The sequence below is a fragment of the Carassius carassius genome, chromosome 26 (genome assembly GCF_963082965.1).
Source record: "Carassius carassius chromosome 26, fCarCar2.1, whole genome shotgun sequence".
NCBI lineage: Eukaryota > Metazoa > Chordata > Actinopteri > Cypriniformes > Cyprinidae > Carassius > Carassius carassius.
Genome location: NC_081780.1, coordinates 13,177,877 through 13,204,668, shown reverse-complemented (window position 1 = coordinate 13,204,668; position 26,792 = coordinate 13,177,877). Strand labels below are relative to the sequence as shown.

The window sequence follows — 26,792 nt, the reverse complement described above, 5'->3', positions numbered from 1 at the left end:
ATTTTTTGAGAGTTAAAAAAAAGATCTGATTTACTTTCTTAATGTTACTGAGCATATTGTACACAATTCATGTTCTGTACCTCACATCACAGATATTAAATGGGCTGACAAATGAACAAAAAACAGTGCACTTTCTAAACACTAGATGGCAGAAGAAACAGTGTCAGATATGTAAGAGTGCATATAGACTGATTCATTACATCTGCTTGGAAGAGATGTTAGCAGGAAACATAATATCAAAAGTCTGTTTTGCAATAATGTTGTACTTGTATTTTATTATTTTGGGAATAATTTAGCTTCTTGTGGGTCAATTAAAGCCTAAAAGCCTGCAGGGTTATTGGGAGGAGCTCCAGCATGTCTTGGACAGGATGAGGTACTTCGAGGCAGTACCGAGCCCACGCTTCAGGTCCAGTCTGATTAAAGAGGACTGGGACAGATTTCAGGCTGCTATGGTGAGCGCTAGGACCACACGTTATTCATCAGGACTGAAGTGACCCAGAATCTATATCAAAAGTTAATACAATTTGTTAAAAAGTTTATTTAATTTGGTCAAAAAGTTTTGGGATTCGTAGAAACTGATTGGAGTCTAAGCTCAAGTGTCCATTTCACACAAACATTCACAAAAGTCCCTAGAGGAGCACACATTTCTCAGTAAAGAGACATTCTTTACAGAAAATGTATTTCTTAATCTAGCCCAGATGAGGTGTTAAACAAAAGACATTTGCATTCTTTTTATGGTGAAATGTAATCATCAATGAAGCTAAAACAAATATAGTCATTAATAAAAAATGTGAACACCAGCTGAAGACTGCAGGCTTGCTGGTCAAAAACATCTTTATGGCCATATTGGGAAAGTTGTTTTATTATTGAAGCACAGCACATTTGCATGATGTTTTGTGAAATATAGAGGTTTGAGGTTTTTAAAAAATATAGCAGAATTCAATAATTTCACATTTTGAACTGAATACACATTTTACAACAACAACAATTTTTTTTTTATAATAATACAAATATTTTTTTATATATTATAATAAAACAATTATTTTATTTTACTGACAGCCCTAGTCATAAGATGTGTGTGTGTGATATATATACATATATATATATATATATATATATATATATATATATATATATATATATATATATATATATATATATATAATAAATGTATAATACTATATGCATTGAGTGTTATATATTTATATTTTTATAATAATAAAAATATGACAGCAGGCACAATATATTGACTGGTGAGCACCTACAGTAGGACTATTACGACTATCCGTTTAAAAATATACATTTGTGCTGTTATTGCTGCAGAACTCCGAGAAGAAGAAATCTCCCCGCTATCATCGCCAAATTGAGGACAACACAAAAAAGTGGGTGGAGTTTGGCATGTGCTAAATATTATGTGCATGAGTGTGCATGGAGACTTGAGTGTGCAAGAAAGTTACAAAACAGTAACAAAACAGAGTGTTTTTTCATGCAAAAGCAAACTAACTCTTATATGAATAATTTGAACCTCTTTAAAACAAGACAGTATTTACTTTTGCTGTTTTGGTGAAATGCAGCTTGATGTAATTCAAGGTCTCTTTTCCTGTTTGTTTCTTACATGCAGAGTAATGTCCATGGTGGACACTTGGCGTTTGGGTAAGAGAAACTCAGTTTAAATGGCCAGTCGTGTCAACAAAAGCACACTTGTGAGATTATTTATCCCTGATCAAATCCTGGAAATATTTCAAACTTTCATGGAAAGTCCCTGCGACTGGAGTTTCAGGGTCACATTCTCTGGCTCGAATGTAATCAGTCTCTAGGTTTATGTGTAGTTAATCAAGCACCTCTTTAGATACGAGGGAAATGGGCGGAGGAATTCCATACTCTTATATAAGAGTGAATACAGTTCCTCCTTCCCACTCAAAACACACACACACACACACATGTAAGACAAAACAATGTGTTATCCTGTGTTAGTCAGAATACCTTTCAGTTCTGGATGATATTTTTTTTTATTTGTAGCTTGTCATTTACCAAAAAGTTTTTTTTTTAATTTTTTTATTATTATTATTATTTTTTTAGTTCCTACAAAGATAATAGAAATTAGTCGAATTATTAAGGTTGTTACATTTTGTCTAACAGGACTGGAGTGATATAGTTTAGCCAAAATGAAAAATCTGCCATTTACTCGTTGCATGGCTTTCTTCTGTAAAACACAAAATAAGCTATTTTGCAGAATGCTAACGCTGCTCTTTTCCATGCAACAGATTCACATGGTGACCAAACAAAAGTCAGAATGTACTCTAGTGAGAATAAAATTCGAGCGCTACGGATGAGGGCAGGTCTTTTGGGTTCCACAGAAAAACATCATTGGGTGTGTAAATGATGAAACTAAACCTTAAACGCTCACTTTCTTTCGTACGTTCTCTTTGTCCTTCCAGATAAGCGTGTAGTTCCACTGTTTCAAGAAGAAGACCAACAGCAGAGGGTGCTGGTGGGCCTGGTGAGTAGCTGACCATTCAGCTGTCCATCATCCAGCAATGGTCAGCTGTAACTCTCCAAACAAAATAAAGCAGACATGCCATCAAAGCAGCTGAAAAAAGAGCGAATAGGAGATAAGTGCAGACAATTCTAGACCATTATACAAACCTTGACGATGACCGCAAGGATAAAAGCCTTAATAACAAACAGAGGACTTGTCTTAAAATGGTCTTGTGACTGCAGTAGTCCTTAAGATTTATTATTCTTATACAGACCACCTACTTCTAATCTGAAGAGGAATCCATTAAGGATTTAATGTAATTTCATCATAAAAGTTTATATTTATAATTTATTGTTCAGCTTTCTGGAATACATGATTCTGATTGGTCGTTCCACACTGTTAAAATGTACAACCGAACATAATCCAAGCAACCAGTTTTCTTGATAGTTGTATTTATAATTATGTCTTTTGGATCACTTGATGGTCTTTTTTTTTATTTCAAATATATATGTATATAGCATACTGTTTATGTATACATATTTCGCATATATTTATTACTATTTGTTATATGTGTGTGTGTGTGTATTATTTAAATATAGAATTAAAACAAGTCTACCAATTTTTTTTTCTTTTTTAATGCCCTGCAGATTGTACATTACCTTTTTTAAAAGCATCCTTGTGTGTGAAGTGGATCTGTATCCATTTTTTCAGATGGTGGACAAACTCAGAGAGCACTTAAACAGACATTTATCAGGACTTGGGAAGAAAAAGATTGATTTGCTGGTGGTGAATTATGCTGCAAAGCTGGTATGTGTTTGTGCTTTTGCTTCATTTTGAAATCTCTTGCAGCACACGTGTTAGCAGTTGGCAGGAGTGGGCCGATTCTCCTCTGTCGACACAAAACAAAGCTGCACCTTAAGCAGACCACCCTTTTTTAATTATTTCAAGTGTTTTAAGTCTGCCACTAGATCAACTGATAAAACGATTTAGTGATTAGGTTATATATCGTGGACCAAAATGAGTCTTTAAATATGCACAGGGCGACAACCTTTTTTCTTGTGGTGTGCACATGGTCCCAGAGTGATAAACTCTTATCCTTATGCCAAAACACAGTTATCTCCCTCCTACTTGGAAGATTGGAACAAACCTCAAAATGTTCTGCTCTCCTATTGCGTAAAGGAACAAAAGTTCAAGATATGCACTAAATATCTGTTTTCACCGAATTGAGCCCATTCGGAAGACCAAAGGGGAAGCAGACGTTTACTGGTTCGTCCTGTTTTCTGACCAGGGTGAGCATGAGGATGTGAGAACCCATGCATTATCTGCCAAGTGTTGGAGTTAACGAGCTTGCTCAAGTGAAACTAAAGTGAGCAAGGGTGGTGCTTGTGCATTTGTGAAAATGAAAACAGGAAGGGAGAGTGAGTCAGACTGTCCAGTACACTCTCTGACAGTTGTCAATTGAGGACAGTGAGAGTATTTCCACTGATCATCTTGACAGAATTATAGTAGTTTCATAGAGGATGGGTGTTGTCTTGAATCTGCTGTATGTATTTTTGTAACTGTGTTCTCCGTTCAGCTGGAACTGGTCTGGCACGTGTTGGAATTGATGTGGCAGAAGCTGAAGTTGGGCCCCTGGGTGCTTTGCATGTATGTGCACCTGTCCATATTTTACTTCCTCTTTGAGAGGGGACGAGAGTTCTTGACTTCTTGAATCTAAAGCCTTCAATTTTCTGTTTTAGTAAGCAGCAGGGTAGTTCAGAAGAGTGGGCAATGTTTCATGTGATGTTTCGCATTCTGGAAGCAACTAAAGGGCTCTGTCTCCCCCTCCCTCCAGGTAAGAAGACGCCTGACTGAGAAAATTTGAGAACACTTAGAAAACAGTTCCAAATCCCATTGAGCTGCTTGTTTGTCAACTACATGCCTATTAAGCCCATTAAGTGATTATTTGGAATGCTCCACATGAAAAGACTCAACTCGCAATTGATTCCAACAGAGTTTGACATTAACATCTTCCTATACTTTAGTAAAATAGTTCTTGTTGGGAGCATGTTTCTACTATCAAGGTAGACAGTTCACTAGATCTTACAGAGTTAATGTTCTTGATATACAATATTAAGGAAAAGGGAGCTGCTGGATTTTAAGAGTTTGTTTAATGTTGCCAAAGGGAAAAACTTTATCTTAGTTCTCCCATGGCTGACCAAATACATTTGAACCCTCTAAAGATTAATCGAATGAGCATCTCTCCAAATTCTAAATGAATCCCATATCGTTTAGTGATTGGGTGTGTCTGATTTTCTCTGACCCAGTGAGGGGAAAAAAGCTGTTTCTGAAATCTGAAGTGGGCCAGATATATCTGGGTGGATCCACTCTTTGACACAAATGCTTTGGCCTGGGCTCAGGGCTGCTTGGAAGACGATTAGAAGTCACTGATCCAGTGCTTCAGTTCTGTCCACTCGATCCATCACAAAACTGGTTAAAATGCTTGAGTGGTTTATTATGTGTGCACTTGTAGGTTATTCCACACTGTTAAGTGTGCTTGGAGTCCGATGTCTCCCACAGCACACTTTTCTCCAATATGTGGACCATGGCCTTCTTCAACTCACAGAACCATTTGTTTCACGACTTATGACAGGTACTAATTTAAACACATTTTAATATACCGTTCTAAAAACGGTCCATTTACATAGATAAAGTACTTGGACTTTACCGGTCAACTTTGAACTCCTGTGCTGTCCTACATCATATTCTTGGTCACTGAATTAAGGTCTTCAATAGACAAAAAAACGTATTCCTGACCTGCATAAAATGAATTAGATTTTAATCAAACAGTGGATAAATATGAGACCACATTAATTATCCACATTATTAAAGAAACATGGCCATTTAGGAGTTAGGTGTTTTATTTTAAGAACAATGTTTTGTCCTCTCACTCTTTCTATGTATCTCATGACAGATTTAGATAACAGTGATGCCAATGAGCAGTTGAAGTTCAGTATTCTGAAAAGACTTCCTGAGGTAAGTTTCCTACTTAACTCTTCTCTTGAAAATCTGTGTCTTATGAGGTCCAACCCCTGTCCCACTTCTTGCTCGAGCTTGGAGCTGCTTTTGTAGATGTCAGAATTAATCCTGTGTAAAAGAAAAGGAATGTGAGCATGTTTGTGGTCGTGTATTGGCTCAAAGCATGTGCTTGGGCTTCAGTATTTGTTTTCTAGTCTCAAGGCAGCCAAGTGAGGAAGTTCGGCAGGTGTAATAGAAAAATGCAAGCCAATTTTCCCCTTGCTGATTAGTCCTGCTGTTTTCCATGGTAGTGTACTCATCCATTATTCATTTCCCACCTCTTCCTCTTGTTTTGGAAACATTTTGGTTCCTAGTGTTATTGTAAATGATTAATCTGAGCAAGTTATTCAAAAAAATATATATACATTTGTCTTCAGACTCTATCATTAAAGTAGATGATATTCTTTCTCGTGACTGGGAAAGTATTAACCTGTAACCAAATAGTTATAGTAATGCAGCTTTCCAAAATTGACAATATTTAACACAGTATTTTAATGGTGGATAACATTAATATGAATCCAATCAATACCGTGTCCCACCCAACATTTTTGAATATTGTATTTGAATCATAAATGTCACATTACGAACCGATAAATGTCACATTATGGTTTGTGATTCCATTTCATGTTGACTTGATGTTTTTGTAATTAGTATATGGAGCAGAAAGTTAGCCAGCAGTGGGATCACCCCATAACTTCTGCATGCATCTCCAGAGAATACGTCAGGACTCTGCTGGAAATAAACTTAGAAAACACGGTGAGTACGGCAGGGGGCAGACCTGGCTCCAGAACCAAATTATGAAAGAATTATAGCTTATTATAGCCTAGAGACTAAGAAAGCTTGCCAGGAGATGATACACAAAAGTGCAGAACTCAGCACTCAACAAAAACTTTGATGTTTTGAGCAGACATTGGATTCTGACTAACTTGCATTTTAAAATGTACAGTCATGGAATTTGTCAAAGTTAGCATAAATTAATCAAATCAAATCTCCATATGGACCAGTATCTGTAAATGCTAAGCTGCAAAAGTTGGTTGAAATATGAATCATGCATGTTCTGCACGTCTCTGTGTGAATGAATGAATAAATGAATGGCAGAGACGTGTGGGTTTGTTTACTACATAGACTGAAGCATGTGACGCATAAACAACATGAACAGAACTGCTCTGAGTCAGTTCACAAGCATTTTACCATTTCATTTGAGTAAAACCAGTGTCAATTTAAAGGTATTCACGGCAACCCTTCAAAATAAGTGTGCTAGAAATATTACTATTATTTAGTAGAATGTATGTGATACTGCTACTACTGTTGAAAACATTTATAAAACTTTTTGAAGAAATCACACAATATTTCTTCCATGTTTTAATTTTAATAGCAAATCCCATTTATTTACCAAAAATAAAATGTTTAAATTTCATTAATTAAAAGACAAATTAAATTTGGGTGAAACTTGTTTACTGTTTTTCATAACTATATTACTTGTAGATAAACTTTAGACAAAATTGTAAATAAGTATAAAGAATGGCATTGGTTTTATTTTTAGTGATTAAACAGTGTATTTTTTAATTAGCATATTTTTGTGGTTTGCTTTGGTACTGAAATTGGTACCGAGAACTGTGGATTTTCACTGGTATCGGTACCGAATACTGAAATTTTGGTAACATGACAAGTACACTACTCTGGAGCATCTGTCAGTTTCACCAATTCAGCCGAGGGTGCTTTTGCTTTAATTTGATGATTTGTTTTTTTTTAGAAAAAAAACTGGTATTAAACTGGTTTGAATAGCTGCCAGACAACTGCAACTAATACGTGGATGAAAAAGCTTATTAGACTAGACACTAGATGAAAAGCTGGCAAGGTTTTTTTTTTTTTTTTTTTTTTTTTACAAAGAATCAGGTGTTTTGATTCTTAAGAAACTGAATAATGGTCTTGGCTCTTAGTTCAGAACAAATGCTTCCATGTTTACCCAGCTAAACATATATTTTTCAGGACTCTGCACTCTTGGACCACAGCAAGTCCTGTTTCTATCCTGATTTCCTACCCCTAAACTACCTCGCCAAGATTCTCTCAAAAAGGGAGGAACAAGGTACACGGTTTCAGAGATGAAGTCATTCATAAAATATGTTGTAGGATAGTAAATATCATCATTTACTGTTAGGTAATAATTGTGTGGGTGTTGTATTTCAGCTCAGAACCCTTCTGAAGAGCAGGAGAATGTGGACGTCAGGTTTGTGGAGGAGATGGCCTTAAAGCAAACACAGATCAAGCTGGGCTTTGAAGTCAAGTAAAAAATGTCTGGTACAAACGTTAAAGTGGTAAAAAGGGAAACATGGAAAACATTCCAAGAAATAAGGGGAAATATAAGTCCTCCTGGCCAAAGAACAAAGCTTAATATATTCAGGTTACTGTAGTACAGAAGTTTCAATGTTAGCAATATCTAAAAAACTGAAGCCCAAAATCATACTTTTGACCAAAGATTTGCCAACTGTCAGTCTCGTCTTTAAATATCACACTTTAGTACCCAGATGGACAAATACTGACTCTACTGATGCCAATACGTATGGAGAATATTATGCACTTATCTATACACACAGATTCGATGGAAGAGCACCAACAAAAAAAGACACATAAAGGGATCTTTTCCCCCATATGTTATTTGGGGTCAAATGGGTACATTTGTAAATATTTCATAAAAAAAATAAATTAAAAATCATATATTCTTTGTACTCTTCTTGCTTAATTTTATATTCCACAAAATAAGATGGTTCTTGTCAATAGCAATTTCCTAAAAGGTTATTTTTATATTGCTGCCTTTGTATGTTTGCAATTATACTCTTTAGCCTGTAAGGCATGCTATTCACTTTGCAGCTGTGTTTAGATGGTTATTGGTTACTTTTCTGTAAAGCACTTTGAGCTACTTTGTGTATGAAAACCACACTATTAATGAAGTTGATTAATAAGCTATAGCTGTGCCAAGATTAGGAGTTGGTGATATGCCAAAATATAAAACCATCCAAATGATATGGCTAGAGATTAGCCATGCAATTATTAGGCGAATCATTTTACTTGCCTCCAAAAAACTTTCATAATCTTTGTGATATCGGAGTAGAAAACAATTCCAAAAAATGTCCCATTTGGTTCTGTAAATAATTTCCCTGTATGGCTCCACTGTGCATGGCTACAGCGGGCATAAGATCATCTCTAGCCTCCCCCACCCCTCAGCTCTGGCAAATCTTTAAAGAATCTCTCTGAATTCCCAGCATGCCACCAGAAGGAGCTTTACTAGGCTGCTGAGCATTGAAATTGGACCCATATGATAAACAAGTCTTATGTTAGCATCACTAGTTCTGAGGAAATGGACTAGATTCCTCAGGAATGAGAGAACATCTGGACTTTTATTTTTATGTCTGTAAGCATCATGAGTTTGGAGACTCACTCTAGATCTCAATAGGCTTATATTTTGGTTTGCGGATGTGGCGAATGTTGGCACCAGGTTCAGTGGGTTTAAAGGGGGCCAGGGCTCCGTAGTGTTTGGGCACTGGCAAAGGATCGTCAGTGGGGATGTAAGCATTGGGTCGCAGCTCAGCCGTGGTGTAAACACCATTGGGAAGCTGGTTCCACTCGTCTTCCTCAGCCAGCTAACAATCATAAACATAGAAATACTTCAGTATCACACAAACATGACGTTAATAGGTGGTTTAAATATTTACTTAAATATTTCAAATCAAAGTAAATTCCAAATGGAGCATTAGCACAGACCTGATCAAACATGACAGTCCTTATAATGATAGAACGAATTTTAATACATCAATCACAATTGAGGAGTTTATAAAATGTCTATCTCTATAAGGAAAAATCTCATGAAAACGTGTCCTTTGTGACCCATAATTTCATATTTATTAATGTTTACTGTAAGATTTGAGTGCATTTGGAAGCTTACCCTGGCTTTTTTCTCTGCATCTGCCTGGCGTCTGTGCTGATCTCGAAGGCAACGCAGCCACTCGTTCTCTATGTTTTCTGAGGGGGGCAGGCCTTGCTCCACATGCCTCTGACACAAGTCCAGCTGTAGTTCCTTGTCTTTCATCTCCTGCTGTAGGGTCATACACTCCGCCTGTCTCATGGACAGCTCTGCTACCACTGCCATCATTTTACGAGTGCGCTCTCTAATCTGAGCCTGCAGCTCGTTCACCTAAAACATAAACATATTCTAAATGAATTTGCTAAAACTCCTGGCTACATGACTTTATGTGTATACAGTAACACAGCACATTAGTTTGAAGTTTCGTTAAGCTGAAGGATTTGTTAAGGACAGCTTGCTAAGGTTAATTAATGTGTTTTTTGGAGACCATGAGGTCTGCATAATGTCAAAGCATCAAGTATTTTGTATTGTGGTTTACCACTTGAGGTCCAGTGTAAATTCTGAGTCCTGAAGCAAAACCAACCATGGTGCTATACAGTGTGTTATAGTAAATCTATCTGTAAGCTTACTTTTTTAGCCAGATGCAGTGTGTCTTCTTTACCGTTCTCAGCTTTGATTTGGATGCGCTGGGAAAGGCGTGTAACCTGCTCATACACAAGCTCCATTTCCAAGAGCTGAGCCTCCTTATCTGTCAGATGCACCTCTAACTAAACACACACACACACACACACACACCAGTTAGTGACCTTAACTTTTCCTTTTTTTTATCTATATGAGTGCATATTTTTCCAACTATTCTAACAATGAAATGTGTTAAATATACATGCTGTCCAAATATATGTATAACAAACTAGGTATAGAATATAAATAATTATTAATAATAATAATGTTTATACAATATTTATTGAAGAAAAAATATATAGAATTAATGCAAAAACTTTTTTTAGTTGAAATTGAGAAATTATTACCCTTAAAAGTTCAGTTATAACTAAATCGGCATCATCTAATATTTTATGCAATAAAATGTGTAAACAATTAGTTATTTTGTATAATATAACAAACCATGACTAGAATGTAAAGAATTCTTAAAAATAGCATTAATTATTATTATTATTGTTAAGAAATAGCATACGAAATCAAGTGTTACAAATAAATGTAAATTCTGCAAATACACTTGTTTTGGGTGATTGTGCTTAGTGAAACTGACCAACAGGACAGTCCCTGCCAAAAAAAAAGACATCAACCCAAATATTTCCCTTCATGTGGATTGCAACTACACCTGTTCAATCTTCTTGATGAGCTCCTCAGTAGATGGATCTTCTCCACTCAGTTTTCTAGCTCTGGCATAATCCACACAAGCCTTTTCTAGCTCAGTCAGTCTGTCTTTCGTCTCAGACAGCTATGGCACAGAAAAAAAACAGCCACACCATCAGGACACAATTAAAACAGTGGACTGATTTAAAGCCCCTTTGCTCTTATTACACAGATGCACAGACTGCGAGTATTGTTTGTGTGTGTGTGTGTGTGTGTGTGTGTGTGTGTGTTTGTATCCCCCTGTGAGTCATTTGGTTAAAAATGCCGTCAGGCTGGCGGCAGATGTATCATTGTGCTTTTCAGTCACTAAAGACAACATTGCAGGGCTTCCAGCTATCCAGTGTTAAGCATGTCAACAAAGAGGAAAAGCTGAAATACAAGTTAGATGTCCAAATTGACTTGATCTTGGAGAGACCTGAAAGATATCAATGTTATGTAAGACTACAGCCAGGGCGAGTGACACGTGCAACACCAGCTGGAGCCCACAATAGACAGGCCAAAGGCTGGTGATAAAGGTCATCTTTTAGTTCTCCGCAAGTGGATGAATAAAACCCTTCTTAAGCAATCTAATAAATTACAACAATAGAAGGTGGGCCGGTGAAGACAGTGATTGGGGTCTGAGTCTTAATCCTTTGTTTCTGTTGGGCGGTTGTCCTGACATTCCATAAAGAGTAGGCTGATTCTCTTGGTTTGTTCAGGGTCTTGTGTTAGTACAGGACGCCTTGTGATACACAGTAAGAATTGAGATGTCATCACATCACAAGATTATTTCTTACCTTTTATTTCTTCTTACAACAACTTTTATTTTTGTACACTAAGTATACAAAAATATTTTGTACACTAAAATATTGCTGACAGCAAATTTTGGAACGGCAGTGTAATTGTCATTTTCAGTGTAGCAATAATGTGTTGCACATCAGGAAGTGTTTTCAACATCAGTATCAGTGAAAAGAACTGGACTCGAACTATAGTTTGGAACTACTGCACACAGTGTCTGGGAACATAATATGTTTTTACCCTTACTTTAAGCCCTACAGCAAGGATTAGATCTAGTAACATGATCTAATATTTTAGTGTTTATTTTATCTATTCTGATGCAGAAGAGGTTTATATGAAGAGACTGTGTTGATTAAACACAGAGGGGTATAAAAGTATCAAGGAGATTCTTGCTAAGATGCTTTATTTCAGTTTTATCTCTCAGAAGGAACTATAAATGGTCAAAACAGCACATCTGTGAGTATGTGTGTCACTTTAGAGGGCAATAAATGTTTGGAATAGTATATACAATCTAACCTTTACTTGCATTCCACTGCATTATAGTGTGTTGGAACTTGTTTTTTTTTTTGTTTTTTTATGTTTCTATGATAGATCATCTCTTTGGATTATACACCCAAAGCTGGAAGATGCAAAGAGTAGTCACTCTTTTTTTTCATTTTTGTTTTAGACAAAGGTTGCACAGTGGTTTCAGAACTGAGATGCAGGTACCTGTATCTGTAATAGGATGCTTTCTTCCTCCAGTGCCCGTTTGCTGGACAACTGTTTCCTGAGAATGTTATTCTGTCTTTCTTGCTCCTTCTGTTCAATTTTCAGGTTGCTGATTTCATCCTCCATGTTCTGTATCTTCAGGTTACTGTCTTCGATCATTTTCACCAGCACATTTAGCTTCTCATAGAAAATACACAGTTCCTGCTCTTTTTCTACAAGCTGCACGGCCCTGACAACACAAACACAGATACAAAGTTATGGTTCAAATGCCACCCCAGACTGCGATTATTCCACCTGACAGATCTTGTAATGTTCTCTCACCGCTGGTTGCGCTCTTGCATAGCAGCCTCGTAGCTCTTGCACATATACAACTTTTTTTGCTCCATCATGTTGATTGTGTCTGTGAGCTTGCCGAGGTTCAATTTCTGCTCCTCTCGTTTCTGGTGCATTTCTTCCAGAACTTGTAACACCCGTGAGAGCTCGTTCTTCATACGGTCTCTGAGCTTGTAGCTGTGAGAATGTTGTAGACGGGACTTTTGCAGCAACCTAGAGTGAAACCAAGCATGTTAACCAAACATTATATTATGGTGTGATGTAGACAGATTGTATTTGTAAAAACAAAATACTATGTATAACATATAACGTGAAAGCATGGTACTTGTCTTTGTTGATAGCAATCAATTGCAGTGTCTTGAGATTTTCTTCCAGTTTGGCCAGCTTCTCTTGCACCTCTGCCAGGTTCTGGTTTGAGATGTGGATCAGGCTCAGGTATTTGTTCCGCTCGCCCTTGGTGACTTCATACAGTTTAGCAAACACACCCAGCCTGGTGAGGGTAAGGCGGCACAGAAGTACACATTTACTGAACAGACTACAAGCTAACAAACTTGATTCTTTCTATATCAGGTCAAAGTTTTAACTCGGTTTCAGCCTATCTATAGAGTATATGTCAATCACCAGTAAATACCTTGACTGGGTCTCTTGAGTCTGTTTCAAGTGTTCTTGAATAACCAGTCCTTTCCCCTGCAGATCTTGCTTGGCACGCTTATATTTTAGCTGCAACAGCATTCATATCAATATGTAAGCATAACAGAATAGCTCACCCAAAAAATAAAAAAATTCTGTCAAAAACATTTTCACCCTCATGTTGTTCCAAACCCGCAACATTTGAATAAATATATGCTTGAAAAACACATATGGACCCAGAATATAGCAATTTTTTTTTTTGTATGGTGTATTTTGACATTTTTGGGTACTTCTCATTGCATACTAACTTTTCTCTTCCATAGAAGAAAGAAAACTAGATTTAAAATGATATGAGGATGTTTTTAAGTTCTAACTATAAAGATGAATAGGTTGGTTTGCTCTTATAGAGCCCAGAAATAAAATCACAGGGCAACTGTGATGCTGATATAACTGTTTTGGATTGAGTAGTATGTAACCTGTGCTTTGAGCAGCTCACGGCTCTTCTGCTCTCTTTCATCTGCTTTGATAAGTATGAGATGATGAAGGTGATGAAGCTCGTCTCTACGGCGATAGGACTCTCTAATCAAAGCCTGTTCCTGCTCCAAATACTCTTGAACCAGCTGGACCTTCAGATCTGCCCCAGACTGCTGCTCTCTCACACATACACACATGAAACATACAAATGGACACAAACCAAAAACAATAGAATATCCAAAATGTAAATTGTAAGCTTGGTGAACAGTTTTGGAGAATCTGATGTTTCCTCATCCAAAGAGATAGGGGCTGCATTTGCATGCCTGAGAGGTTTTTCAAAGATGGCCACTGTGTGACATGTCTTGTCTTAAAGGGACTCTGACACAAGCACATTTTGAAATGCATCTTGCCACACCAAATTTATACACAATGTATACTGAAAGCCGTTTGTCATTATGTACATGATACCTTGCTAATCCAACTACGTTTTAAGTTTTCCACTTCCTTTTCCAGATCTCTTCTTCTCTGCAACAAGCAGTCACCCTCTGGGACTGTCTCTCTCTGCAAAAAAAAAAAAAAAGAAGGATTTTATATATATATATATATATATAAAACAGGCAAATTAAATAATTTAAAAGAGAAAGTGTTTCTTGGGCATTTTTTTTTTGGTGCAAAAGTGTTTTAAAGATCCCCTTGGACCTTCCCTAGATTTAAAAATTGTGATAAAATATTAATCGTAGGCTCTCAGTAAAGTCAGCTCATAAAGCTTCATGCATACTAACTATAAAACGATGATGTTACCATATATTACAATAATGCTGTTTAAATTATTTTTAAATGAGTAAACCATGTCAAACCACTGGGCATCAACTATACAAAAATGTATTTCATGACAGCTAACATACACTTCATACCAGCATAAAAGATAATATCTACAATTTCAATGTCTCCTTTTTTCCAGTTTCCATTTTTTCTATTGTATTGAAAAGATTATGCCGAAAATATGGCATAACTGGATGTTTGCGCTATTGCTACAACGCCATTTCTTTTAAATAACATAAATCTCTGAAATCCAAATGGAACTAATAGTTCCTTTTATTATAAAAGAACCATGATCAGCTGTTCCATACATAACGTGAGAAAGAAATGATTGCACAGCAATTCTGAAATGTAGGATGTCCCAAAATATTATATATATATATAATGCGTCTGCAATAAATTGTTCTAAGTAAATGTTACTAAATCCTGGAAAATATGAAAAACACTCTTACAGTATAATTATTGATAGAATAAAGACTTTTTTATTAGGAATGTGTGTAAGCAGCAATATTACATCTAAAGGTGAGCGTCTAGATGTAGTTATTAGAGATGTTTTGAGTCACCTGAGCCTGCGTCCTCTCATGCTGCTGTTGAGTGTTAGCAAGAGAGTCTCTGGTCTGTTTCAGCTGCAATTCATTCCTCTTTAGGGCTCGCATAAGCTTATCTTTCAGCCGTGTATCTCGAGCCAGTTTATCACGCAGAGACTTGCACTCAGCAACAATCTGCTCCATGTTGATATCCAGCAGACCCCTGGAGTTCAAAACAATCGATATAGTAGATTTACTTATTAAAAAAAATATATATATTTGACTTACTACACAGCTATGTATATGACTAATTTGCAAACACGTCTTTTTTCAACCTTTGATCCATGAACATGGCCTCTTTTTCTTTGGTCATCTGCAGTTCTTTGAGGAGTCTGTCTTGTTTGTTCTCTGCAACTACCAGCTGAGACTTGTGGCCTTCTAGTTCTCGTAACACCTCTCTTTTGGCCTCCTTCACCTCCTCGCACTTTGCTTCCATCCTCTGCTGATGCTCCCTGTGCTCCATACGGTGTTGCCCTGTAACTGCAACCTGCTTCTCTAGCTCCCTAAGACATGCAAACAAATACAGTGCAAATTAGTCAGTCAAACATTTCCAATGTTTTGTGTAACTTTGCTGAAACAAGCCACATACGATTTCTTGTGGGCAATCCTATCGATCTCCTTTCCCAGTTGAACAGGAATGAGAAGCACCTGAGCCAGCTCAGCCTGGAGGAAGACATTGCTAACATGTGAAATCCACACCCCAAAGTTCACAGGACAGAAACTCCAACCCTAGTGATTAACAGGTCTTGCTTACCTCACTGCTTCCAACAAGATCTTTCAATTTCTCCAGCTCATTTTGTTCTTTAATAATATGTTTGTGTTGAGTCTCCATGCTCTCACTTAAAGTCTTCACTTCCTGTCTAAGCTGAACCACCTCTTTCCCCACCTCTTCACAACTGTTCTTCATGGCAATGTACCTATTTTCTAGCTCCTGACAACATACAGGACAACATGAATATATACAGTGAGAACCCAACATTTGTGACCATATTGAAAAACCTAGGATATAAACATGGAAAAAACATGATTTTGAAACAAACTGATACATTTTTGCTTCTGCTTATTTTTTTTACAATATTCAGTGGTGATAAAGATGGTCATGATGACATATATATATATATATATATATATATATATATAATGGTTCAATAACATTAGCCACATTTGTTTATATATATATATATATATATATATATATATATATTCAGAAAATATTTGTACCGGTAAATACTGAAATTAATAACATAAATTAAAAAAATATACTTAAACCTTTTAACACCTTTTTTAATTTGAGATAAAGTAGAAAGATTTGATGTCTTATAATTGAAAAATTTGGGTTGTGTGTGTGTGTGTGTGTGTGAGTGTGAGTGTGAGTGTGAGTGTGAGTGTGTGTGTGTGTGTGTGTGTGTGTGTGTGTGTGTGTGTGTGTGTGTGTGTGTGTGTGTGTGTGTGTGTTTTGAAGCACTTCAGTCCCCGTAGTGAAACAACATGATTTGTCTGGAATACCCAGTGATTAATTTATCATAAATCATCAAGGTCCCAGCAATACTTACAGATGGTTTAGGTTGTTCCTGGTATTCTTTCTCAAGACAGAGCTTCTCCTCTTTTAGACTAAAAAAGGAAGAAACACAATTCTGTGAAAAACATTTCATGCATTTTACAGAAATCAGGACGTGAACAGAATCAAGATATGAAGCAATTCATACTAAAAGGAACTAAAATATGCATGATATAAAATTTTTGAAGATAAAAATAAAAATTTTAACAAGATTTCACAATTATACACACACACACATATACTATATATATATATATATAAAACAAATGTGGCCAATGTTATTAACATTTTAATGTGTACAAATATTCTAGATGAACCGAACTGCCTAAACAAAGAAGAGATTACAGAGAACAAAAGCATGCTGTGCAAAGTGAATCCATGTCAGTTTGGCTAAGGATGAAGGATCCACTCAAGACATGCTGTAATAGCCACATGTGTAGAAACGACATCTGGCTGTAATATGCCTGCAGTATGAATTCCTGTCTAACCAACTTAGAAGCATAAAATATACTTCTAGAACAGTGGTTCTCAGACAATTTATAAAATTTACAATCAGTAAATACACTGTTAAGACTCTTTTTTACACTGTTAAGGCTTTTTGTCAATTAGAAATGTTTTATTGATTTATTTTATTTATTGATTGACCGATTGATTGACTGACAGTGGAATCTGTATTGTCACACATATAATGTCATGGAAGCAGTGAGGTTTTGATCAATCGAAAATTTACCACACCAAAATACTACAGGTCTGATTTAAAGGCATAGTTCAAACAAAAATGTAAATTAGTGATAAAGTGATAAAGAGCAGCATGGTCACCCTGAAATATGACTGCCGCCCCCACTGAATTTCCCAACATTATTGGGCTAGAGTATTGTCAATCTGATGATGCCTGTATGCCATTGGATCAGAGTGCAGTCAACTGCTGCCTGATTGTTGCATGCGAAGTTTGTATTTGGAGCGCTCAACAACGCCATTAGATCAAAAGGCTCTGTCAGTGCTTTGGCAAGGTATTTTTTGTCATGCAAGAACACTAAGTTCAAAGGCCAATTTAAAATATTGGTACAGTAAATAAAGTGCACAAAACCACTATTTTGCTTAGGCAGTATTTGTGGCAGCTGATAAATCATGTTACGAGATATGTCCAAAAGGTGTGCATTTTTGTACCTATGCATTGTTAAAGGATCAGCGTGTTATGTTATATTCCCATATAAACTTTAATAGACAGTTAAAAACATTTATTCTATAATAAAATTTGCTAACTCACAAGATCAATAAATCCTTTATTAAACTGCTTTGCCAAGTTTAATGCATGCTTACGAAGGTGTCGAAATGCTGAATATTTTCATTCACTTCTAACAGCACTGATTATTTATTTAAAGGGGTCGTATAATGCAATTGAAATGTTTTCTTTCTCTTTGGAGTGTTACAAGCACAAATAAGGATTTCATCCCAAAAAATTTCAAAATGTTCTCTGTGGAGGGCATAGAGAATTAAAGAAAGCTCTCGAATTTCAATTAAAATATCTTAATTTGTGTTCCGAAGATGAACAAAGGTCTTACAGGTTTGGAACCACATAAATTAAAAATTTTAGGTCAGCTATACTTTTAAGAATATTAGTAGCTTTTGCCCTATTTTAAAGCTATTTTACATATTTGTTAAAAAAGTTACTAAAAGGTCAGCAAACACTGTCTGGAAGCAGTGTGAGCCATGACTAGGCCACTCTTACCACTCAAACTGGAACTGCATCTGATATTCTCTTTCTTCCTCCTCCTTCAGCTGGTTGTAGTACTGCAGAAGCGTTTGTTTTAGTCTGCTGACCTCTGTGTCTGGTCCCTCAGGAAACAGCTCTGCCTTCTCCAGCTCCTGCTTCTTCTGATCCAGCGTGGTGCGTAAGGCCTTTGCTTCCTGCAGCAGATGCATTTCTGTTTCCTGAGAATTTCTTAGAGTTTCATGTAAGAGGTTGTAGCTGGCCCTAAGACGAGCCATTTTCTCCCCGCTGATCTTTCCCATGGAGAACAACTGAGAACAAAGATGAAAAAGAACTATCAATGATCCAACAACCAAAACGTCAGTTTTCCATTTTCAATTGTGTAGTGATACAGGTTACTTTCAAACCAAGAAGATTTCTGTTGGCTGGCATGGCAAACTTGTGTGATCAACTTGTAACGATGCAAAATGTCCATGGGAAATTAACACAAATTCCTATTCAAATGACTGTATTTCATAGCCAGTGTTTTTAAGAGCTTGTGAAGTTGTTTTTGACATTTGCTGGATATTTTTCTTGAGAAGCAGCTTCTGTGTTATCACTTCCTATTTTATAGCACTTTTATTTTGAGACTTCCTGCAGTGAGCCAAGGCAGGAGACTTAAAGCTGGTTACTGTCAAGTTTATGGGAAATCATGTGGCACACATGTGAGGGGCTGGCTTTGAAGAAAGACACTAGTGCACTGTGCACATCTTACAATAGGGAGTTTGGGTGACATTTCTCTGTGCTGATCTATTAGAAAGAAAATGGAAGAATAAAATGGAGTATATAGATGATAACAGACTTCTGCAGAAAATTGCAGCACCAATTCAATGGGGAAAAAAACAAAACAACTGCGAAGCTATTTCTGGCAGACATCTCCACACATCTGCTAAAGATTAAATAAATACTATAGTTTATGACACCAAAGCCCCAAACAAAGCTTACTTACAAAGTATTACAGCCAATACTACATACTATATTAAAAATGATCTTTGATCTTTCAAGCTCTGTCACTGCAGTCAGCAGGTGTTGCATTGCTTTAGTCCAAAAGAAGTCAAGTCAAAAGCGCCCATCCACAAAAAAAAGGCCTCCTGTAGCGAATCAATGCATTTTTGTAAGAAAAATATCCAGATTCAGAATTGAAGGAGCATGACTTTGAATTGAAGGAGCAAAAGAAGCAAAGTTTTCTTACTTTAGCAAAGGAAAACCAGTCTCCTCTTGGTTTATATCGAAATCCTCTGACATTCTTCTTTACAAATTCTCGTTCTCTTCATTCTTGACCGTTGTTTTGTTTTGATCTCTCCCCTGTGCTACGCATGCGTCACTTATGAGCAGCGCATGCACAGCGCTGACCTCGTACATAATTCCTCCAGAACTGCTTCCGTTTACAACAGTAAGCGCAGGCTATATTCAAGTGTTTATAATGTTTTAATTATGGATATTTTTCTTACAAAAATGCATCGATTCGCTACAGGAGGCCTTTGTTCACCCCCCAGAGCCATGTGAGACACTTTTTTTTATGGATGGATGCTTTTTATTTCACTTCTTTTGGACTGAAGTAATGTAACACCCACTGACTACAATGATAGAGCTTGAAAGATCAAAGTAGGGCTGCACAATTATTTGAAATTGCAAAGGCAATAAATCATGATTAGGAAGAAGCTGCGATTGTCATGCGTATCTTTCATATCACAGTTCTGTGATCAGCAGTAAATATCCATCCAAAGGCCAAATGGTGCTCTTGTGCTGAAAATCCAAATATGCCCCGCTGCAGCTGCATAAACAGAAGATTTAACTGCATTCATTGATTCAATGTGACTAATAAACATACTAATACGGCAATATAAGGTTTATTTGAGTTTTTCTTATTATAATCTTCATCATAATAAGGTACATCTATAATGAAATGCTTATCGACATAGCCTTTATCACTGCTTAGAATACAGTTAAATATTGTGTGCCTTAATTATTCTGTTTAAGAAGCCACATCATCTCAGAAGGATTTATTTTAAACACTCGACTGACGTAATTAAGTGAATTTGGAGTAAAAACATGTTATTAAATGTGGTATTTTCATGTGTTCTTAGATGTAGCAACATTTACTACACAGAGTCATAGTTCACTGAGAAGCTACGCAAACAGTTGTCATTATCGCAAACGATTTTGTCGATTTCATAATCCTACAATTATATCATCTGCTATGCATAGCTTGTCAGTGAACTACGGCTCTGTGTAGTAAATGCTGTTCCACCTGAAAGCAAGTGATGGAGATTTACTGCTAATCACAAAACCGGCTTTACTGACTAAATGTAGCATTCGATTAATCGTGCGGCCCTAGATCAAAGATAATTTTTAATATACCTCAGACTGGATTCATCTAAAAAGATTAAAATTCATATCGACCTAGGATGTCTCAGAGGTGAGTAAAATGCAGTTTAATTTTTAAGTGAAATATTCTGTCATTATTTATTCACCCTCGTATTGTTTCAAACCTCCATGACTTTTTTATCTTTCAGATAAAACATTTAGCAAAACTTAGATTTTGAAAAACAGAAAGATAAAACAGTAAAACTTTATGGTTTTGTGTTCCACAGAAGAAAGAAAACTCATACAGGTTTGGAACATGGGGATAAGTATATGAAGACAGAGTGTTCATTTTTGAATGAACTTTCACTTTAAATCTAACAATTCACAGCACTTGAATTGCTTATCTGGCTTATTCTTTCATTTACTGTTGATTAAACTCTAGGTAAAAAGTAAAAACAAACATCGTTCCTAAATACTGAGTCATAGTTCTGTGTTTCAAGAGAAAGGGTAAGTGGTCCTATTCCACCAAATTCTTTCTGCTTTGATGTCGACTGTGCAATTATGCAATGCACAGCTGCCCCACCCACACTTTCTTTCTCTCTCGCTCTCTCTCCTCTGATATTAAGCTGTTTACTATGAGGCAGTTCTCTTCAGTTCTCGGTCTCAGTTTGGATCACTGTGTTTGAGAACATGAAACTGGTGTACGTGTGCTGTTCTCTGCTGATAGCCGTCTGGCAGGAAGTAGAAGCTTCTGGTAGTGGCCCCTCTGGGGTTCAGGACAGGGTGTCAGGAGGTTCCAGCTGCTCCCAGGTGAGACTGAAGCCAGCTGGGCAATGTGAAGATGAGGAAGAGTGCCCGTACCAGATCACACTGCCACCGCTGACTATCCAGCTTCCCAAACAATTCCGTCTACTGGAGAAGACCATGAAGGAACTGCAAAGCTTGAAGGAGACAGTAAACTGGTTGAAGAGCTCCTGTCTGGAGTGCAGCTCACAGCAAGTGGACCTCAACTTGCAGAAGGACAGTGGAGACCCTCGGACAAACAGCGCAGAGCTGAGTCGAGGGGATAGCAGCACAAGAGTCTACCGGAATGGGAACAACAGTGATAATGACATTGTACAACACATGCAGGTGAAGATGAATCGTATGTCTATCAGCCTGAAGAATGCACGTTCACAGATTAACTCCCTACAGGGCCGTCTGGAGGAGCTTAACCTCCTCAATCAGCAAAATGTGGAGGATATAGTGGACAGAAAAGTTGAGAACATTACCGGGATTGTCAACAAAATCAGCAACACTTGCACAAATTGTCCAGGTCAAAAACAAATTCAACCAGATCCTCCATTTCAGCGTAAGTTAAATTAATTTAAATAATTCTACTTAAAGAGGCTCAATGTGAGTACATTTTCATGAATACCATATGGAAATATTGCACACACACACACACTTTCAGAATACGCACACACTTGTATAAGAGCACAAAGTCCTCTACTATAATGCTCACCAAGGCTGTTCTTATTTGATCAAAAATACGGTAAAAAAAAAATTATGAGATGATATTACAATTTAAAATATGTTTTGTATTTTAGTATAAATTAAAATGAAATTTATTCCTGCGATGGCAAAGCTGAATTTTCTGCAGTCATTACTCCAGTGTTCAGCGTCATGTATAAGAACCTATTTAGGACACACAGAACTAGGGTAAACTAGAATATCATTTATACCTCATAGAATGCTTTCAAGCTGCCTCCTCAAACAGGGGCTATCGCAAGTTTCTTCAGTTTATTATTAGGCAAGTTAACTGCCAGGACCCAGGCTTCTGGAATAGTTTTGCGAAACCTCACTGAAATCTTCTGACTTGGATTTACAAAATGAGATGTGGAATGAAAATGAATTATACCAATGCTTGCATTTCAAAAATTAAAACCTGCTCCAGGGATGAACTCTAGTCTCAGAATCACATGGTAATAAATGCAATAAGCACCACTGAACCAAATTATATTTTTCGGTCATCTACACAATTTTATCAAGCATCACAGGACAAACATATGAAAACATTTCATACATTCAAACAGTTTAAAATCTGTATGACCTTAAAGTGATAGTTCACCCAGAAATTACAGTTCTGTTTACATTTGCTCACCCTCATGTGGTTCCAAACCTGTATGAGTTTCTTTCTTTTGCTAAACACAAAATGATATATGTTGGTAACCAAACAGTTGCTGGTATACATTGACTTCTATAGAATGGGGAAAATACTATGGAAGTGAATGGGAACCAGAAACTTTTCTGTTGTATTGTGTTCAGCACAAGAAACAAACTCATATAGGTTTGAAACAACATTGAGTAAATGATTGATTTGACTAAATGGTGACAGATTTGTATTTTTGGGTGAAACTATTTTTTTAGTGTCTGATGCATGTGTAAATTATACAGCTTGCTTAAAAGTCTCTCTCTTCACAGACCTCATCACTCCCAGAGACTGCTCGGACATCAGCACACTGGGGCAGAGAAACAGTGGGGTGTACAAGGTGACACCTGATCCCAGAAATGCCAGCTTTGCGGTGTACTGTGACATGGAGGAATTCGGTGGTGGATGGACAGTCTTGCAGCGTCGCATCAACGGCAGTGTGAGCTTCAACCGCAACTGGGCTGACTACAAGAAGGGCTTTGGTGACCCTAAAGGCGAGTTCTGGCTTGGCAATGATAAAATCCACCTGCTCACCAAAACCAAGGACATGATCCTGCGCATTGAGCTCGAAGATTATGAGGGCACACGTGGGTATGCCAAGTACGAACAGTTCTACGTATCCAACGAGTTCCTCAATTATCGACTGTCTTTGAGCGGGTACTCGGGGACTGCTGGAAATGCTCTGCAGTTCAGCAAACACTTCAACCATGATCAGAAGTTCTTCAGTACACCGGACAAGGACAACGACATGTACCCCTCAGGGAACTGTGGAGCATACTACGGGTCGGGCTGGTGGTTTGATGCCTGCATGTCAGCAAACCTCAATGGCAAATACTACAAATCAAAGTACAAAGGGAAGAGGGATGGGATCTTCTGGAGCACGTGGCACAACCTGACTTCTGAGTACTATCCAACAAACTACAGACAAACATTTAAAAGTGTCAAAATGATGATAAGGCCAAAGAATTATGCACCCTAAGCCAAATGAAGTTTAAATGAACAATTATTTTGGGGGCAGTTAAACACTTTTCCTCAAGAACAACTTATAAAGATATAACTTGTGATTCATTACAAATCCTCAAACTTTAACAGAACTGCATAAAAAAAAAAGTGTAATTGTGTTTTTGCAAAGCACATCAAAATGCTATCCATCATCTTAGACTAAATATACCAGATCTTGAGTTATGGGTTCATATTTTTGTGTATGTGCTATTGCCATCTTCTGTCAAACTGGTTTACTACACCATCCTATTTATGTACTCCTGATGGGTGCATTTTTTCCGTGTTGATGTATTCGGTGGGACACAATGAACAGCTTTTTAAAATAGCTTATTTTAAAATTATTTGATATATACTGCGCATAATCTTCTTGTGGACTTTTTACATTTTAAATATATATTTTTACCAAAAATTACGGTTGATTAAAATAAGGTTGATAAAAAGCTAGTATATCTGTAAAATTTAAGGATGAATGTACAGTATTAATTTTGAAAGCACGGGATGATTTTTTAAAAGTACTGCTGTGTGACTAGGCAGACCTTGATGAACTTTTTTTTTTTACCAGTCTGAAATTAACAAGTTTATTTTTTTTTAATCAATATTAGCCATCTTTTTCAGAAACTGTTTGTATATTGGAGAAATTATATCAAACACCTCAATTTGTGCTTTTAAAGGTACATTCATATTTTTTTATAAAACTAATAAAACTGCATCTAAACGCTGAGAGTTGGTTTTGGACTTTCTCACACGCAGTAATTCGGTTGAGCACATTTTTACACAATTATGATACCACATGGTGTATGATAAATACACACACTAACATTAATCACATTAGTGTAATGGTATTTTACCAGTTTTGCCAATTTAACAAGATGAATTATATTATTATTTTAAAGAACTTCTACCTGTTCCAGGTACTGCAGAGCTGGGTTTGATGATATGACAGCAGGTTGTTCATGATGTGAATCAGCTTCTGGAGCTATTGCAGAAATGGGCGTGGCTCTCTCACTGGACCCCTCTTCCTCCTCAGAGCTCCGCCCCTCCGCTTGACTCATCAGCTACAAATAATACATTTACTTTTAAAGACAGTCATATGAAAAGTATATTTTAATCTACTAAATCAATGCATGAACTATTTCCCACTGCTTTTCATAATCTTAACCCAAGCAATCTGGAACTACACCTCTGCATGAGTTAGAGTAAGTTTGTGGCAGCTGTACACCATTAGCCTCATTAATTGGGGACACGTATTTAGTGAAGGCTGCTCATTCTTCCAGTGACAATAACAAACGATAGTTAACATGGCTCAACATAACAATGAACAACCGGAAGCCGCACAGAGTTATTCAGGTAGACTGTTAATACCTTAAACCGTATAAATGTACAGTGTTAAAGTGTGAAATATTGTTACAGTGTAGTATTTTAATAGTATTTGGCAGACTTTCTGTATTTTAGCACAAAATCTTGGCCGAATGTTCACTTCCAAGCTGCTAAAATGGTCTCGGGCTCTTCTGACCCACTTAATTATCATACAAGGATTAAAATGTGAACTTTCTACATCTTGGTCCGTTTAGTATTATTGTATGTCAAGTAAGTTATGTCTTTCGACGCTGTATTTATAATTTACCGTAATGTTGAAGTTCTTGAGCCGTGAAGTCTTTCAATCTCTGTCGTTTCAGTCACTGTTTCCCTGCGCGCGACGCTGTCTCCATAGCAACTCCTCCTGAGGGGATCTAGCGCGCGCGCAGCCGCAGGGCCACGTCGAGAGCTTTAGGGGGTTAAAATAGTTTCTTTTTCTTCAAGGTTTCTGACCGTTTCTTAACCATTTTTCGCAGATACAGAAACTGATAAGAGCTACGTAAGTGTATTTAAACGCAGACAGCCGTTAACGTTCTCGCCTAACCGCAAGTACGTTTTGGCCGTCGTCTCCCCTCTGCAGAAACAGGACAGCTGTCAAACTGGTAAGGAACCATGCAAAATGCTCTTCCATACTGTATGAAATAAGGAAAGATTAAACATGTATCCTGGTTTATCTTGCACGGAAAACTTGTCTACGCGCTTTAAAAAGCCTACTCTTTTTGGCTCAGAATGGTGTACTACATGAGCAGACTACATGATACCATTCCACAAAGCAATACACTTGTGAAGAATTGTCCATTGCTAAATATAGTAGGTAGTATGCAGTACAGTATCTGTAGTGAGCTAGTGTTCATGTCAGTTCTGAGCATCTTGACTGCACTGGCCTCAAGAGTGCAAATACACACAGTGCATTATTTGTAACCACCTGAACTAATGGAAGTGTGTGTTTGTGTGTGTTAAACCAGTCTTGGCAGATGATGGATCTTTTAGAGCATCTTCACCTGCTTATGAAAATAACAGAAGAGAAATTCGATATGATTACAGGTATGGGTGAAGTCGAAAAAGGCACACACGCACAACCACCCACATGTTTAAGTGTTTTCTAACCCCGCCCCCCGCTTTTATATGTTGCTTGTAGCCCAGTACATTGGACTTCATCAACGGTGACCACTTTTGAGCCGTTCTCTTTTGATGAGCGTGATGCTGCACGGAGAGTTGAGCGTGAGAGGAGACTGCAGGAGTTTCGCCAGATGCAAGAACGGCAATGGGTGAGAATGCTGTCCTCTGAAAACTGTCAATCTAAAGATGCTTTAAAATATCAATGTGTTTTTGGTAAACATGTAAAATGCCTGTTTTGATTTTTCAGCGTTCAACATTTAAAGCAAATCCAATAAGAAGATACAAACCACTTGTTCAACTCTGTGGACAGTCCCAGACCCATTCACAACAGTCGAAATAATGTTACATTTAAGATTTGTCTTGTCATTTTTTTAAGTGTTTTAATAAAAAAAAATTATAATAAACTTTTACT

At 37.1% G+C, this 26,792-nt stretch overlaps 4 protein-coding genes across 5 annotated transcripts in view; 3 read left to right on the top strand and 1 right to left on the bottom strand.

Annotated features, from left to right (window-relative positions):
• The window catches only part of gsap (gamma-secretase activating protein), a 17,165-nt gene extending 9,299 nt beyond the window's left edge, over positions 1-7,866 (top strand). The window contains exons 20-31 of the mRNA XM_059511283.1: positions 318-452; positions 1,324-1,382; positions 1,622-1,653; positions 2,439-2,500; positions 3,191-3,286; positions 4,056-4,126; positions 4,219-4,313; positions 4,992-5,111; positions 5,433-5,494; positions 6,188-6,292; positions 7,526-7,622; positions 7,724-7,866. Of these exons, the coding sequence (XP_059367266.1) occupies positions 318-452; positions 1,324-1,382; positions 1,622-1,653; positions 2,439-2,500; positions 3,191-3,286; positions 4,056-4,126; positions 4,219-4,313; positions 4,992-5,111; positions 5,433-5,494; positions 6,188-6,292; positions 7,526-7,622; positions 7,724-7,824 (1,035 nt within the window). The 3' untranslated portion in view covers positions 7,825-7,866. The remainder of the gene's footprint in view (positions 1-317; positions 453-1,323; positions 1,383-1,621; positions 1,654-2,438; positions 2,501-3,190; positions 3,287-4,055; positions 4,127-4,218; positions 4,314-4,991; positions 5,112-5,432; positions 5,495-6,187; positions 6,293-7,525; positions 7,623-7,723) is intronic.
• ccdc146 (coiled-coil domain containing 146) lies at positions 5,214-25,725 on the bottom strand. Of its 2 annotated transcripts, XR_009424001.1 has the most exons (20): positions 25,530-25,725; positions 24,808-24,960; positions 18,385-18,677; positions 16,651-16,708; positions 15,852-16,028; positions 15,687-15,760; positions 15,373-15,600; positions 15,074-15,260; positions 14,160-14,252; positions 13,694-13,864; positions 13,219-13,307; positions 12,913-13,077; positions 12,576-12,800; positions 12,255-12,483; positions 10,735-10,854; positions 10,025-10,162; positions 9,477-9,725; positions 8,973-9,174; positions 5,410-5,605; positions 5,214-5,275 (listed from the first exon to the last, which is right to left on the bottom strand). XR_009424001.1 is itself a non-coding variant. In XM_059511282.1 (18 exons), the coding sequence occupies exons 2-18, from the start codon at positions 24,955-24,957 to the stop codon at positions 8,974-8,976; spliced, it is 2,847 nt and encodes a 948-aa protein (XP_059367265.1). In that variant the 5' UTR covers positions 24,958-24,960; positions 25,530-25,725; the 3' UTR covers positions 8,913-8,973. The 2 variants fall into 2 exon arrangements, 1 of the variants encoding a protein (XP_059367265.1); XM_059511282.1 differs by lacking the exons at positions 5,214-5,275; positions 5,410-5,605 and having other exon boundaries at positions 8,913-9,174.
• On the top strand, positions 21,325-24,311 carry fgl2a (fibrinogen-like 2a). The gene is made up of 2 exons (XM_059511280.1): positions 21,325-22,063; positions 23,176-24,311. Exons 1-2 carry the CDS (start codon positions 21,403-21,405, stop codon positions 23,880-23,882), a joined length of 1,368 nt encoding a protein of 455 aa, XP_059367263.1. The 5' UTR covers positions 21,325-21,402; the 3' UTR covers positions 23,883-24,311.
• sinup (siaz-interacting nuclear protein) lies at positions 25,112-26,792 on the top strand. The gene is made up of 5 exons (XM_059511290.1): positions 25,112-25,252; positions 25,738-25,863; positions 26,227-26,305; positions 26,400-26,529; positions 26,628-26,792. Exons 1-5 carry the CDS (start codon positions 25,204-25,206, stop codon positions 26,718-26,720), a joined length of 477 nt encoding a protein of 158 aa, XP_059367273.1. The 5' UTR covers positions 25,112-25,203; the 3' UTR covers positions 26,721-26,792.

Excerpts from the sequence above, each read along its gene's own strand:
- sinup (XM_059511290.1), top strand. The coding sequence starts at position 25,204 with ATGGCTCAACATAACAATGAACAACCGGAAGCCGCACAGAGTTATTCA. Across the intron at positions 25,253-25,737 it reads AGCCGCACAGAGTTATTCAG|ATACAGAAACTGATAAGAGC; the intron begins GTAGACTGTTAA and ends CATTTTTCGCAG. Across the intron at positions 25,864-26,226 it reads ACAGGACAGCTGTCAAACTG|TCTTGGCAGATGATGGATCT; the intron begins GTAAGGAACCAT and ends GTGTTAAACCAG.
- fgl2a (XM_059511280.1), top strand. The coding sequence starts at position 21,403 with ATGAAACTGGTGTACGTGTGCTGTTCTCTGCTGATAGCCGTCTGGCAG. Across the intron at positions 22,064-23,175 it reads ACCAGATCCTCCATTTCAGC|ACCTCATCACTCCCAGAGAC; the intron begins GTAAGTTAAATT and ends CTCTCTTCACAG.
- ccdc146 (XM_059511282.1), bottom strand. The coding sequence starts at position 24,957 with ATGAGTCAAGCGGAGGGGCGGAGCTCTGAGGAGGAAGAGGGGTCCAGT. Across the intron at positions 13,308-13,693 it reads GTGAGCTGCTCAAAGCACAG|CTAAAATATAAGCGTGCCAA; the intron begins GTTACATACTAC and ends ATGCTGTTGCAG. Across the intron at positions 12,801-12,912 it reads ATTGCTATCAACAAAGACAA|GTTGCTGCAAAAGTCCCGTC; the intron begins GTACCATGCTTT and ends GTTTCACTCTAG.